At 47.4% G+C, this 12,768-nt stretch overlaps 1 protein-coding gene across 16 annotated transcripts in view; it reads left to right on the forward strand.

Moving 5' to 3' along the window:
• The window catches only part of IKZF3 (IKAROS family zinc finger 3), a 103,088-nt gene extending 92,715 nt beyond the window's left edge, over nt 1-10,373 (forward strand). For all 16 annotated transcript variants that reach the window (XM_030808175.1, XM_004091394.3, XM_030808170.1 and 13 more), the window contains one exon: nt 1,618-10,373. In XM_030808175.1, the coding sequence (XP_030664035.1) occupies nt 1,618-2,321 (704 nt within the window). In that variant the 3' untranslated portion in view covers nt 2,322-10,373. The remainder of the gene's footprint in view (nt 1-1,617) is intronic.
• The last annotated feature ends 2,395 nt before the right edge of the window (nt 10,374-12,768 follow it).

Raw genomic sequence — 12,768 nt, forward strand, 5'->3', positions numbered from 1 at the left:
GGCATTTAGAATAAAAGCAAAGACCTCCATAAAGCAAAACAGTCCTTCTACAACTTTTTTGTTTTGAGACAAGGTCTCACTCTGCCACCCAGGCTGGAGTGCAGTGGTGCCATCTCAGCTCACTACAATCTCCGCCTCCCAGGATCAGGTGATCCTCCCACCTCAGCCTCCTGAGTAGCTGGGACTACAGATGCCTGGCTAATTTTTATATTTTTTTGTAGAGATGAGGTTCCTCCATGTTGCCCGGGCTGGTCTCGAACTCCTGGGTTCAAGTGATCCTCCCTCCTCGGCCTCCCAAAGTGCTAGGATTACAGGCCTGAGCCACCGCACCCGGCCAACTTTTAACTTATACTTCTTCTCGAGTTCCATATATATAGGTCTTATTTCTCATCCACTAGGTTGGAGACACCTCAAGAACCGGAACTGGTTCTTCCAAGCCTTTTGTTTTCTCATGGCATTTTTTCTTCTCCTTTATTTTCATTGCTGAACCCTTTACTGTATGGCAGTGACAAATTTTGGAATCTCAACATGCCTAGGAAACATTACGAAGGGTATGCTTTAGCAAATCTCTCCAGAATCCGACCTGACAGAATGGAGAGGCTCAACAGTGACCTCAGCCTCACCTCCAGCACTTGGCTCCCCTTCCTCGCTTTCTCTCCCGTCTCCCCACCACTCACCACTGAGCACATCTGCCCTCACTGCAGTCCCCATCCCTGCCTTCCCTGTGACCAGAGAGCCTCTGTTTTCTAACACACAACACCCACACACCCTGAAGGTGGCTAAACTCTGTTTTCAAAACTTCTCAGCAGTTTGACATGAGAAGTAGGAGAGGGTGACCACAAGTATATTTTTTCAGTTAAGTGTGAGATAGGCCCTAATGATCACATGTGTATCAGAGATACACTTGCCAAGCAAAGGAAGAGAAACACACTTTAGGAAAGGGACAAAGACCATGATCTCTTCTCAAGAAAACTTTTCTCAAACTTTCTACATTTGAAGCTCTTTCACTTCAGTCTCAGTCAGCCAGGACTGGTGAGTTTGGGGAGTAGCCAGTTGGAGTCTGGGGGGCTATTTTCTCTATCTCTGTAGCTATTTAAAAAGCTGCCAAGGTGAGGCACTGAATGTCCCCACTCCTTGCAGCACTTCCGTCCCCCTGGCCACCTAATATTGCAAGCAGAAAATAACAAGCAAAAGCAAAATAAGAGTTGGGAGCTGACTGTGTCTTAAGAGATCACGAACTATAGCAGAAGCCCCAGGCTCCTGTGGGCTGGTGGCTCCCTTGTCCCTCTAGCCCCATCCTAGTGTTCTGCTTCTTTCCCTCCTTTCTTGAGGGCTCCCCTCTGACATGCACAGTGGGCATACCTTACCATGTGGCCTCAACTGAACCACATCTCCGCCCCTCTCTTCTGCCTGCTGGCTTTATTTTAGCCATCCAAATACATTGCTGCCGACCAGTGTCCCCTGAGACAGCACCATGGGAAACCATTCTGCCAGGCTTGGTCTTCTTGAGCAGCAGGCAACTTAACTCTCCTCCCTTTTTGAGGTCTCTAGAAAATATTCACAAACTCTCTGCCTTGGCAGTGTTCCCTTTGTAACCCTTTCTGTCCCTTGTTCCAGGTGAGAAGCGCCACTGCTTTGATGTCAACTATAATTCGAGTTACATGTATGAGAAAGAGAGTGAGCTCATACAGACCCGCATGATGGACCAAGCCATCAATAACGCCATCAGCTATCTCGGCGCCGAAGCCCTGCGCCCCTTGGTCCAGACACCACCTGCTCCCACCTCGGAGATGGTTCCAGTTATCAGCAGCATGTATCCCATAGCCCTCACCCGGGCTGAGATGTCAAACGGTACCCCTCAAGAGCTGGAAAAGAAAAGCATCCACCTTCCAGAGAAGAGCCTGCCTTCTGAGAGAGGCCTCTCTCCCAACAATAGTGGCCACGACTCCACGGACACTGACAGCAACCATGAAGAACGCCAGAATCACATCTATCAGCAAAATCACATGGTCCTGCCTCGGGCCCGCAATGGGATGCCATTTCTGAAGGAAGTTCCCCGCTCTTACGAACTCCTCAAGCCCCCGCCCATCTGCCCAAGGGACTCCATCAAAGTGATCAACAAGGAAGGGGAGGTGATGGATGTGTATCGGTGTGACCACTGCCGTGTCCTCTTCCTGGACTATGTGATGTTCACAATTCACATGGGCTGCCACGGCTTCCGTGACCCTTTCGAGTGTAACATGTGTGGCTATCGAAGCCATGATCGGTATGAGTTCTCATCTCACATAGCCAGAGGAGAACACAGAGCCCTGCTGAAGTGAATATCTGGTCTCAGGGATTGCTCCTAAGTATTCAGCATCGTTTCTAAAAACCAATGACCTCGCCTAACAGATTGCTCTCAAAATATACTCAGTTCCAAACTTCTTTTCATACCATTTTTAGCTGTGTTCACATGGGTAGCCAGAGAAACACTGTCTTCCTTCAGAAATTATTCGCAGATCTAGCATATTATTACTTTTGTGAAACCTTTGTTTTCCCATCAGGGACTTGAATTTTATGGAATTTAAAAGCCAAAAAGGTATTTGGTCATTATCTTCTACAGCAATGGAATTAGTGGTCCCGGAGATGTGCTATATGAAACACTCTTTCTGAGATATATCAACCACATGTGGAAAAGCCTTTCAGTCATATGTGCAAATCCACAAAGAGGAAGAGCTGACCAGCTGACCTTGCTGGGAAGCCTCACCCTTCTGCCCTTCACAGGCTGAAGGGTTAAGATCTAATCTCCCTAATCTAAATGACAGTCTAAGAGTAAGTAAAAGAACAGCCATGAAATAAGTATCTGTTACGAGTAACTGAAGACCCCATTCTCCAAGCATCAGATCCATTTCCTATCACAACATTTTTTTAAAAATGTCATCTGATGGCACTTCTGCTTCTATCCTTTACCCTCCCATCTCCAGTGAAAAGCTGAGCTGCTTTGGGCTAAACCAATTGTCTATAGGAGAAAATCTATGCCAGAAGAACTCATGGTTTTAAATATAGACCATCATCGAAACTCCAGAAATTTGTCCACTGTGGATGATGACATTGCTTTCCTTTGGTCAAGGTTGGCAGAGCAAGGGTATAAAGGGGGAAATTGTTTGGCAGCACCAACAGAAAACAAACAAACAAACAAAAAACAGCTACCTAAAACTTCTTGAAAGAGTTCATGGAGAATTGGTGATACAGACCCAAAGCAAATTTGCCAATGATTTTTTTCCACAAAAAAAGTCCAAAAAGTATGGCTTAGCCTCCCCCTCCCCACAGGAGAGGAACTGGAGATAGATGGCATGTGTGTTTAGATTGGAGTTGAGCTCCGGAATGGGGTGAGGAGGGACACCTCTATTGAGAAGTTCTCCTTGATCAGGCAGGCTTCGGCCCTTTTTTTCCCATTGAAATGGAACTGCTGTATTCCATGAAAATTCCTGAAAGTCTGATCACGGTTCTGCAGATGTATAAGTCATCCTTGTCACTCATAATGTGTACATACTATCAGGAGGAGTGCTGTTATCATTGTAAAATTAGCACTGGAATAGGAGGTCACAAAATGCTTGCTAATTAGCTCTGTGACTTTGAGTAAATCGTTTAACTTTTTTTTTTTTTTTTTTTTTTTTGAGACAAGATCTCACTCTGTTGCCCAGGCTGGAGTGTAGTGGTGCAATCATGGCTCAGTGCAGCCTTGACCTCCCCAGGCTCAGGTGATCCTCCCACCTCAGCCTCTTGAGTACTGGGACAACAGGTGCACACCACCATGTCTGGCTAAATTTTGTTCTTTTTGTAGAGATAGGGGTCTCACTATGTTGCCCATGCTGGTCTTGAACTCCTGGGCTCAAGCAATCAGCCTGCCTCAGCCTCCTAAAGTGCTGGGATTACAGGTGTGAGCCACGACACCTAGCCTCATTTAACTCTTAAAACTCAGTTTCCGGCCAGGCTTGGTGGCTCACACCTGTAATCCCAACACTTTGGGAGGCCGAGGCAGGTGCATCATTTGAGGTCAGGAGTTCGAGACCAGCCTGACGCACATGGTGAAACCCTGTCTCTACTAAAAATACAAAAATTAGCTGGGCAGTAGTGGCACACGCCTGTAATCCCAGCTACTCCGGAGGCTGAGGCAGAAAAATCGCTTGAGCCTGGGAGGCAGAGGTTGCAGTGAGTGGAGATCGCACTACTGCACTCCAGTCTGGGCGACAGAGTGAGACCCTGTCTCAAACAAAACAAAAACAAACAAAAACAAAAAAACCTCAGTTTCCTCATCCATAAAATAGGAATTAGATTTAAACGTTCTCTTAGATCCCTTCTAGCTTTAATTCATATGTGATTATGCAGTAACCACAAGGTATTTTTTAAACCTCCTAATGTATGGATATTAAGCAGAAGAGTATTTATATGAATACATGTTTCACATTCCTTTGGTATGAAAATGGTGTGTTAAGTTTTTCCTTTAACCACTGAGTTGTGAATGTGAAGAAGGTGGTGGAGAGGAACAAAAAACAGAAAAGTATTTTGATCTTGCCACAAAGCGTACACACAAATTGGCACATGCAGCTGTTTGCCAAAGCCTTTTTTTTTTTTTTTCCTTTTTAAGAAATTATGTTAGGGAAAATAAATTCTGCTTCCAGGGACAACTTCATGGAGCCTATTTACAAATTAAGAGTCAGCTTTGTGAACATTTCTACCAGAGCCAAGAATCCCAAATTCCTGGTAGATTAGCGTTTTATTTCTAAAGGGCTTATGCATTCGGCTCCAACTCAACTCGTCTATGTGCTGCCAGTAATTAAAATGTTCCACCTCAGACTGCACAAATGGCTTATCCTTCTTTGTGGCATGGCGTCTGTCTCAGGAAAAAAGGTTTTATGAAATTCCATGGCAACAGTCCCAACATGTTTGAGACTTCAGCTAAAGGAATGGATGTATTTTGGTGTGTAGTCTTCAGTATATCACTGTATTTCCGTAATACTAGACTCCAAGCTATGCCAGATTGCTTATTCCCTTTGTGAAAGAGGAGTTGCTCATTATGTTCTTGAAATATCACACATCCTGTTGGTTCTTCAAGGGACAAGAGAAAGGGAATTTGGAAGCAGGGATTAGTAGAAGAGAAAACGAGGGAAAGGAAGCCTTTCCACCAGTTTAGTGTTCAAGTCTTTGCAGAGGAGACCAACTTTTTTTGTTTTGTTTTGTTTTGAGACAGAGTCTTGCTCTGTTGCCCAGGCTGGAGTGCAGTGGCGCAATCTTGGCTCACTGCAACCTCTGCCTCCCGGGTTCAAGCAATTCTTCTGCCTCAGCCTCCCAAGTAGCTGGGATTACAGGTGCCCACCACCAAGCCCAGCTAATTTTTGTATTTTTAGTAGAGACGGGGTTTCACTCTGTTGGCCAAGCCAGTCTCAAACTCCTGACCTCAGGTGATCTGCCTGCCTCGGCCTCCCAAAGTGCTGGGATTACAGGCGTGAGCCACCACGCCCAGCCTGAGACCACCTTCTGCATCTCAAGATTATGAAACCAAGGCCCATTCCACCAGCCTCGGGACTCTTTTTATAGATATGATCCTCCTTTTTCCTGTGACTAATGAATTTGCTGCATGATTTCTATTCTTCTGAGGTTAGTTTTCTGAGTAAGGTGACCACTCACAAAGGCACTTTCTTTGTGGCATTCTGAGCCTAGATTGGGGCCCATCAATTCCAGATAAAATTTATGTGTGGCAACTCTGCATCCTTAAGTCTTGAAGTTGAACCAGACATGCAGTGGTTACCATCACACAGATAAACGCTTCCTTCTGTACATACCCCTTATGCTGTACTAATTAACCAACCCCTTGCCAAGGCTGGGGAGGTGAGGGTGAAGGAGAATCTTAGCAGAAGAAGGGCAGAGTCAGGACTTGCATCTGCCACTGCTGGGCACTGAAGCCCTGGAGCAGCTTCAGGTAGTACCTGTACTTTCTCATGCAGACTCCCTCTGAACAAGAGCCTTGTAGGCCCCTCTCCTTCATTTCCTACCAGCCTCTTATCAGGTGGGCCTTCCACCATACACCCAGGAGGCCACGGTCTGAGGAACAACCAAACACATGCGAAGGGCCAGGCGCGGTGGCTCACACCTGTAATCCCAGCACTTTGGGAGGCTGGGGCAGGCAGATCACCTGAGGTTGGGAGTTCGAGACCTGCCTGACCAACATGGAGAAACCCCATCTCTACTAAAAATACAAAATTAGCCGGGCGTGTTGGCGCATGCCTGTAATCCCAGCTACTCGGGAGGCTGAGGTAGGAGAATCGCTTGAACCCTGGAGGCGGAGGTTGCGGTGAGCCGAGATGGCACCACTGCACTCCAGCCTGGGCAACAAGAGCGAAACTGTCTAAAACAAAAACAAACAAACAAAAAAACCCATGCAAAGTTTCCTTGCAGCCAAGGTGACAGAACTGGGCTGAGGGTGGAAAAGAAACAGAACCAGTGCTCCAGGTGTTTTTTAATTTTTTAATTTATTTTTTTTGTATATATATATATATATTTTAGAGGACCAGGGTCTCACTATGTTGCCTAGGCCAGACTCAAACTCCTGTGCTCAAGCAATCCTCCTGCCTCAGCCTCCCAAGTAGCTGGGATTACGGGCATGCACAAACAGTGCCCGGCTCTCCAAATGTTTTCTGTCACTACCTGAAGTGTTGCATCGGTACTTCCTACGGAGAGAAAACTAAATAGAAGTGTCTCTCCCTTGAGCCCCCACCACTACCACCAGAAAAAAAAAAGAGAGAAAATGAACTCATCAGTCTTTAGTTTCCTCAAGTTATTCTCCCAAAAAGACATTCGCCTTGGCACAGATAAGCCAGCTAATCTTATGCTTTATGACCCATTGTGAGCTGTTCCTGACACAGCCTCTGACTTTGTCAGTGACAAAATTTCTCACCTTTTAAATGCAGTGCTTAACATTTTGTTAGGCCCATACTCAAAATGGTCCAGATATAAAATGACCTCAGATTTTGACCTCCTAGACTCAAACAATCCTCCCACCTCAGCCTCCTAAGTAGCTGGGACTACAGGCACACCACCATGCACAGCTAATTTTTTTGTATTTTTTTGCAGAGATGGCGTTTTGCCATACTGCCCAGGCTAGTCTCAAAATCCTGGGCTCAAGCAGTCTGCCCACCTCAGCCTCCCAAAGTGCTGGGACTACAGGCAAGAGCCACTGCTCCCAGCCACAACCTCAGATTTCTTTGGCAAACAGAAATGTTTAAGAACACAAAATTTTGCTCAGTTGAAACACTGTGTTACTATCAAATCTCACATCCACATAAAGTTTTTCTTTTCGGCTTTGTTTCGTGAGGAAGAGACAGAACATAAAGTTTTTCCAGGTAGCCTCTGTATCACTATTATTCTCCTATTTCCTGCCCCACCCCCACCTCCCTAACCCCTACTGAATGTGAGGTTTAGAATGTTTTAAGGAGGGTCAGGTGCCTGTAATCCCAGCACTGTGGGAGGCCAAGGCGGGCGGATCACCTGAGGTTGGGAGTTTGAGACCAGCCTGACCAACATGGAGAAACCCTGTCTCTACTAAAAATACAAAATTAGCCGGGCGTGGTGGCACATGCCTGTAATCCCAGCTACTTAGGAGGCTGAGGCAGGAGAATCACCTGAACCTGGGAGGCGGAGGTTGTGGTGAGCCGAGATCGCACCATTGCACTCCAGCCTGGGTGACAGAGCGAGACTCCATCTCGAAAAAAAAAAACAAAATTAGCTGGGTGTGGTGGTGCGCACCTGTAATCCCAGCTACTCGGGAGGCTGAGGCGGGAGAATTGCTTGAACCTGGGAGGCGGAGGTTGCAGTGAGCCAAGATTGTGCCATTGCACTCCAGCCTGGACAACAGAGTGAGACTCCATCTCAAAAAAAAAAAAAAAAAAAAAAGAATGTTTTAAGGAAAAAAAGTAGTACTGTTACATATAATCCCAGGTGATAAACCACAATGGAAATGTTTCTTTTAAGTCCTCACTTTAAAGCGTACCCCACTGAGAGGAGGTATGTTGGACTCTAGCAGAGATTTGGAAACTCTGGGACACTCAAGATGTGAAAGAGCCTGGCTATCTGAGGACTCAAAGAGTCAGCATCGGGACTTGTGAGCTCAAGAAAAGAAAAGGGAGTGGTGAAACTTTGTCCTAAAAGCACCAGGAACAGAAGGAAAAAAAGCGATATATAGTGATACCTCATCTTTTAGAGAATTGGAAGCTATTTTTGTGTTCACACAGAAAGTATAGTTCAAAAAACCTCTATATCCAGAGTTCAGACAAGGAGAATGATTTGAGATATAAGTGCCGATGAAGGAGGACAATTTTGATCTGAAACCAGCAGCTGGACCAGGGCCACCTCAGGAAAAGGACTCTGTTCTCCAAGGCTGCACAACTGAATGGTTCTGAGAATGAGCCCAGGGTTTGGGACTCCTGACCCTTTAGGACCATGGACTCAGAAGAGCCTGAAGGAGAGTTGTGGGCTTTAAACTTCTGAGAGCTTGTAAAGTAACACAAGACTGTGCCTCTCCCTTGCCCCAGCTGTAGATAGTCTTTGCCCCACCATTGTTATGAAGATACACAGGTTTTTGCAGTTTGAATAAATTGGATACAAGTTTCCTCTCTTTTTTTTTTCTTTTTGAGACAAAGTCTCACTCTGTTTCCCCAGGCTGAGTGCAGTGGCACAATCAAGGCTCACTTGCAGCCTCAACCTCCTGGGCTCAAGCAATGAGCCATCCTCCTGTCTTAGCCTCCCAACTAGCTGAGACTACAGGCGTGGGCCACCACACCCAGCTAATTTTTGTCCTTTTTGTAGAGACAGGGTCTCACCATGTTGCCCAGGCTGGTCCTGAACTCCTGGGCTCAAGTAATCTGCCCACCTCAGCCTCCCATAGTGTTGGGGTTACAGGCGTGAGGCACCGCGGCTGGCCTGAGTTTCTTCTTAATACTGTATCACAATAGTGGGCTGTCTTATGTGTTGGTATCGATTGAGCTATTTGAAATAGGAATGTTAATGGGTGTATTAAATTTTTGTAAGGATATAACAATATCTACCTTCCAAGGATGTTGTGAGGTTTTCCATAATTTTGTATATGAGCTAATGTTACCTTTGAGGGGTGGTGTGCATTATGTTGGATGGTTGTAAATTTTCAGTGGAAAATGTACCGTGTCCTAAATTTAAAGATGTGAAAAATATCCCAAGACCATACTAGATCATAATAGTAATTCCTTTACAAATGAATTATGGAGGTAACTGATCTCTAACACAGTTTCCTTCATGTTGTTTTAATGCACAAGGGCAGAGGATCTGCTGACCCTTGGAACCAACATGAGCTAACCACGTGCTATAGATACTTCATGGTGTCGCACCCAGGGAAGTCAAAGCGCTTTGCTCCCTCACTGTCTGTGAGTCCTCAACCATTAGTACCCCACCCCCCGCTGCTCCAGAACTTGAGTTTCTTCAAATGCTTCTCACTGTTCATCTCTCCACTGACCCCACTCTAGAAAGCCTGGAGAGAGTCCCAAGATGCCACCCACCTTCCCCAATCACTTGCCGGAGATCTGTGAGTCTATCTCACACTCTGTAAGTGCCGCTTTGCTTCTCTTGAAAAGACTGAGAACACACATTTTAACATGTTAGGAAAATGGGGCAGCCTTAAAAATGACTGATCCCACCGCCAGTGACTCATGTATACTCCAGGCTAGCAGACAAGGCCCTTTTTGGTGGGCCTGCTTCTGTGGGTTCACAGAAACCAAATTACTGTGGGTTGCAAAGAATTAGCAGGTCATTTACAAAGCAGACATCCCTTCACCCAGACTGTGGTTTTGCATGCTCAGGTTCTCAGTCTATGAGCTTTGGTGCAGGATCATTTTGGCTACTGGAAAAACCATAGCTTATTTTAAATTTCTGGTTGCCAAAGCCACCACACATGTGGTCTGTGGATGACCATTGTCTGCAGAATGATGAGGAAGGAACAGAATGTGGTTTGGGGTTCAGGGTGGCCTTCCCACTGGGAGGGAAGGCGGGAGGGAGCCCTTGCCCTGGGTTTTGACACAGCCTGTGCTCACAGCCTCTCCTCTCATCTGCATTTCTCAGAAATGCCCTCCCTGCCCAGTGGTGACTTTCCCTCGTCACTCCTATGGAGTTCTACCCGGAGCCCAGCCATGTGTGGGACTGTGAAGTTTACTCCTCTGTAAAGACTGTTTAAAGAAAGTCAGCTTCTGAAATGTAGCAATGCTAACCCTTGCTGGAACCCTATAAGAAATAGCCCTGCTGATAGTTTTCTAGGTTTATCATGTTTGATTTTTACACTGCAAAATAAAAAAATCCTGGTATGTTTGAAATTAGTCCTTGTGCCTCCTTATCATTTGTGGCTGCTGGTGTCAGGATGTAGATGGGTTTCATCCCGCCCCAAGGAATACTTTCGTAATTTTGCCCCTCTATTTCTTAAAGTCCGGTTATCAAGAAAAATGAATTATCACTGAAATAAAGGTTCTCACCTGACGCCTTGCTGAGCCTACCACTGTGATCCTGCTGCTGGCCCCTGTACCCACTTGATAGAGTTCCTTGTTCCACTGGTTCTTAGTTCACTAAGGAAACTGGAGGAGGTTGAGGACCTGGACTTAGCATGATCAACACATTCAGCATGGTGCACCCCTATTCCAAGTCACTGCTCTGCCTTCCTCCCTCGACAGAGATTCTTCTTAAAATACAGTCAAGTTCTGACTTTTTCATGTGTGGGGGCTCATAGGCATCCACATTGGGAAACTTGAGTTGCAGTCCTTAAACTCGACCATATTTAAATACAGTTTTTAGATACTTGGAGACCAAAACTGAAGGTGTTAGGGGGAAAAGTCCTAGGAGAATGGCATAGGGATGGGGCTGCTTTCTTTCCATCGTGATTGTGTTCTCTCTTAGAAAACATTAGAGAAGGTAGAGAGAGTCTGGCCTTCTGCTCAGCCTCATCTAAAGCACCCTCCATTTTCCGTCTTCTGTGGAAGAGGCATGAGAAAGATGGTCTGAAGTTTTAAGACCAGCAAGTGTGGGGCCAGGCTGGCACCAGCACCCTCTGGCTCCATGATCAGCATCATCTCCCTCCCATCAGCACCCCAAAATGTCCAAACTGGCTGAGGGTCTCCTACAGGTTTCCCAGTCTTGCTCAAGCTGAGGAGGAGAAAGGAATGGCATGGCACCCTGCCTTTGCATTTTAGCACTGAATACATTCACAAACGGCCCCTCAGTAGCTGGTTTTCAGCCCTGGAGAGAAGATTATATGCCCTTCCCCATCCCCAATCCCTCCCCAAAGCAGAAGCAGCTCAGGCAGAAGAGAGGGAGACAGGGAGACCCTGACCCCCTTTGCCAGTGAGCAGGACCAGAGGTCCACACTGGCGTTGGGGTTGAATGGACTCCCAGCCTGAGAAGAGTTTTCCTTCCTGATCTTGGGAGCTAATTCGATGCCCTAGAGGGTGGTGGGCCTGGCAGTGGAGGCCACCCCACACCTGCACCCTCCTTCTCCCCCTCCCCCATCACTCAAAACCCCGGACCATTCACTTAGGTTGCTGTGCCCAAACCTCCACCTGCAGGCAACTGCCACTCAAGGGCAGGCAGGGGGAAAGGACCTAGCTTCCTGCCCTCATCTCCTGTCCCTCAGAATCCAGGGTCTGAGGAAGAGTGAAGGTCACAGCTCCAGGAAGACCAGAAACACTGGCCCAAGGGATGGTGGAGGGGCACATTCGGCCCAGGCCACAGTTCCGGCTGTGGAGCATTCCCGGATCAGACAGTTGTTTGCATAAAAGCCAAAAGCCACTGCACCTGGGGTGGGGAGGCCCTCTGGGGAGGTGCTCCCTGGCTTAGGGGAGAGGGGGGAAGGAAGGTGTCATGGAAAGTCCCTGAAGGACACGGGGTGTTGAATTTGCTGTGGTTTTGTTTTTAACTCTGTCTTGACCTGTGAAGTAGGCAGCTGCCTCCCTTCTCTGCAAATAACAGACCTTCCCCCAGAATAACACATACCCAAGGAAAGGGCTGCAGTGGAAAGGCCTGCGGGTGATGGCAGCTGCCCCCCTTCCCCAGGAGTGAGGGGGCAGGAAGCCCCAGAACAGTCTTTCCCATCACCTCGCCTCTCCACCCCAGTCCCCTGGCCCCCTGGCCCAGAAGAGCGCCTAGGCAAATAAACCACAGCACTGGGGGTGGTGGTGGATGGGAACTAGGGGGGCGATGCCACCTCCTCCCCCGGGCTTGTCCTTCCACCGCCCAATCCCCATCCCACCCCCACTGGAATTGCATTCTCAGTGTCTCACTGAGAATGTCTCACTCACAGACCTCAGCTGCCCCGCTAGACTCCTGGGGAGCTGTGTGTCTCTTTGCGTGGTGTGTCTGTCTCCATGTGTGCCTGTCTCTCTCCCTGCATGTCTGTCTGTGTTTGTGTGTGTCTGTGTATCTGTGTGTGTGTGTGTGCGCGCGTGCACGTATCTCGTGTGTGTGTGTGTTTGTGCATGTTGGGGGAAAGCAGGCTGAGTCAGTGAATCCAGCAAAGCTCTGAAGTCCCAAGCAAAAGACAGTCGCAGACTCCCGCAAGTATTTGGAGACCTGGTTCCAATCCCAGCCCTCTCTCCCTCTCGGGATGAGTCCAGACACTTGACTTCCCCTTCTGGGCATTGATTTTCCCCAGAGCCAGGGATCTCTGAAGGGCCTTCCAGCTGGTACTCCTAAGACTGGCCTCAACCTCACTGCACCAGCCAGGCT

This window comes from Nomascus leucogenys, unplaced genomic scaffold, assembly GCF_006542625.1.
Source record: "Nomascus leucogenys isolate Asia unplaced genomic scaffold, Asia_NLE_v1 Super-Scaffold_285, whole genome shotgun sequence".
NCBI classification, from domain to species: Eukaryota; Metazoa; Chordata; class Mammalia; order Primates; family Hylobatidae; genus Nomascus; species Nomascus leucogenys.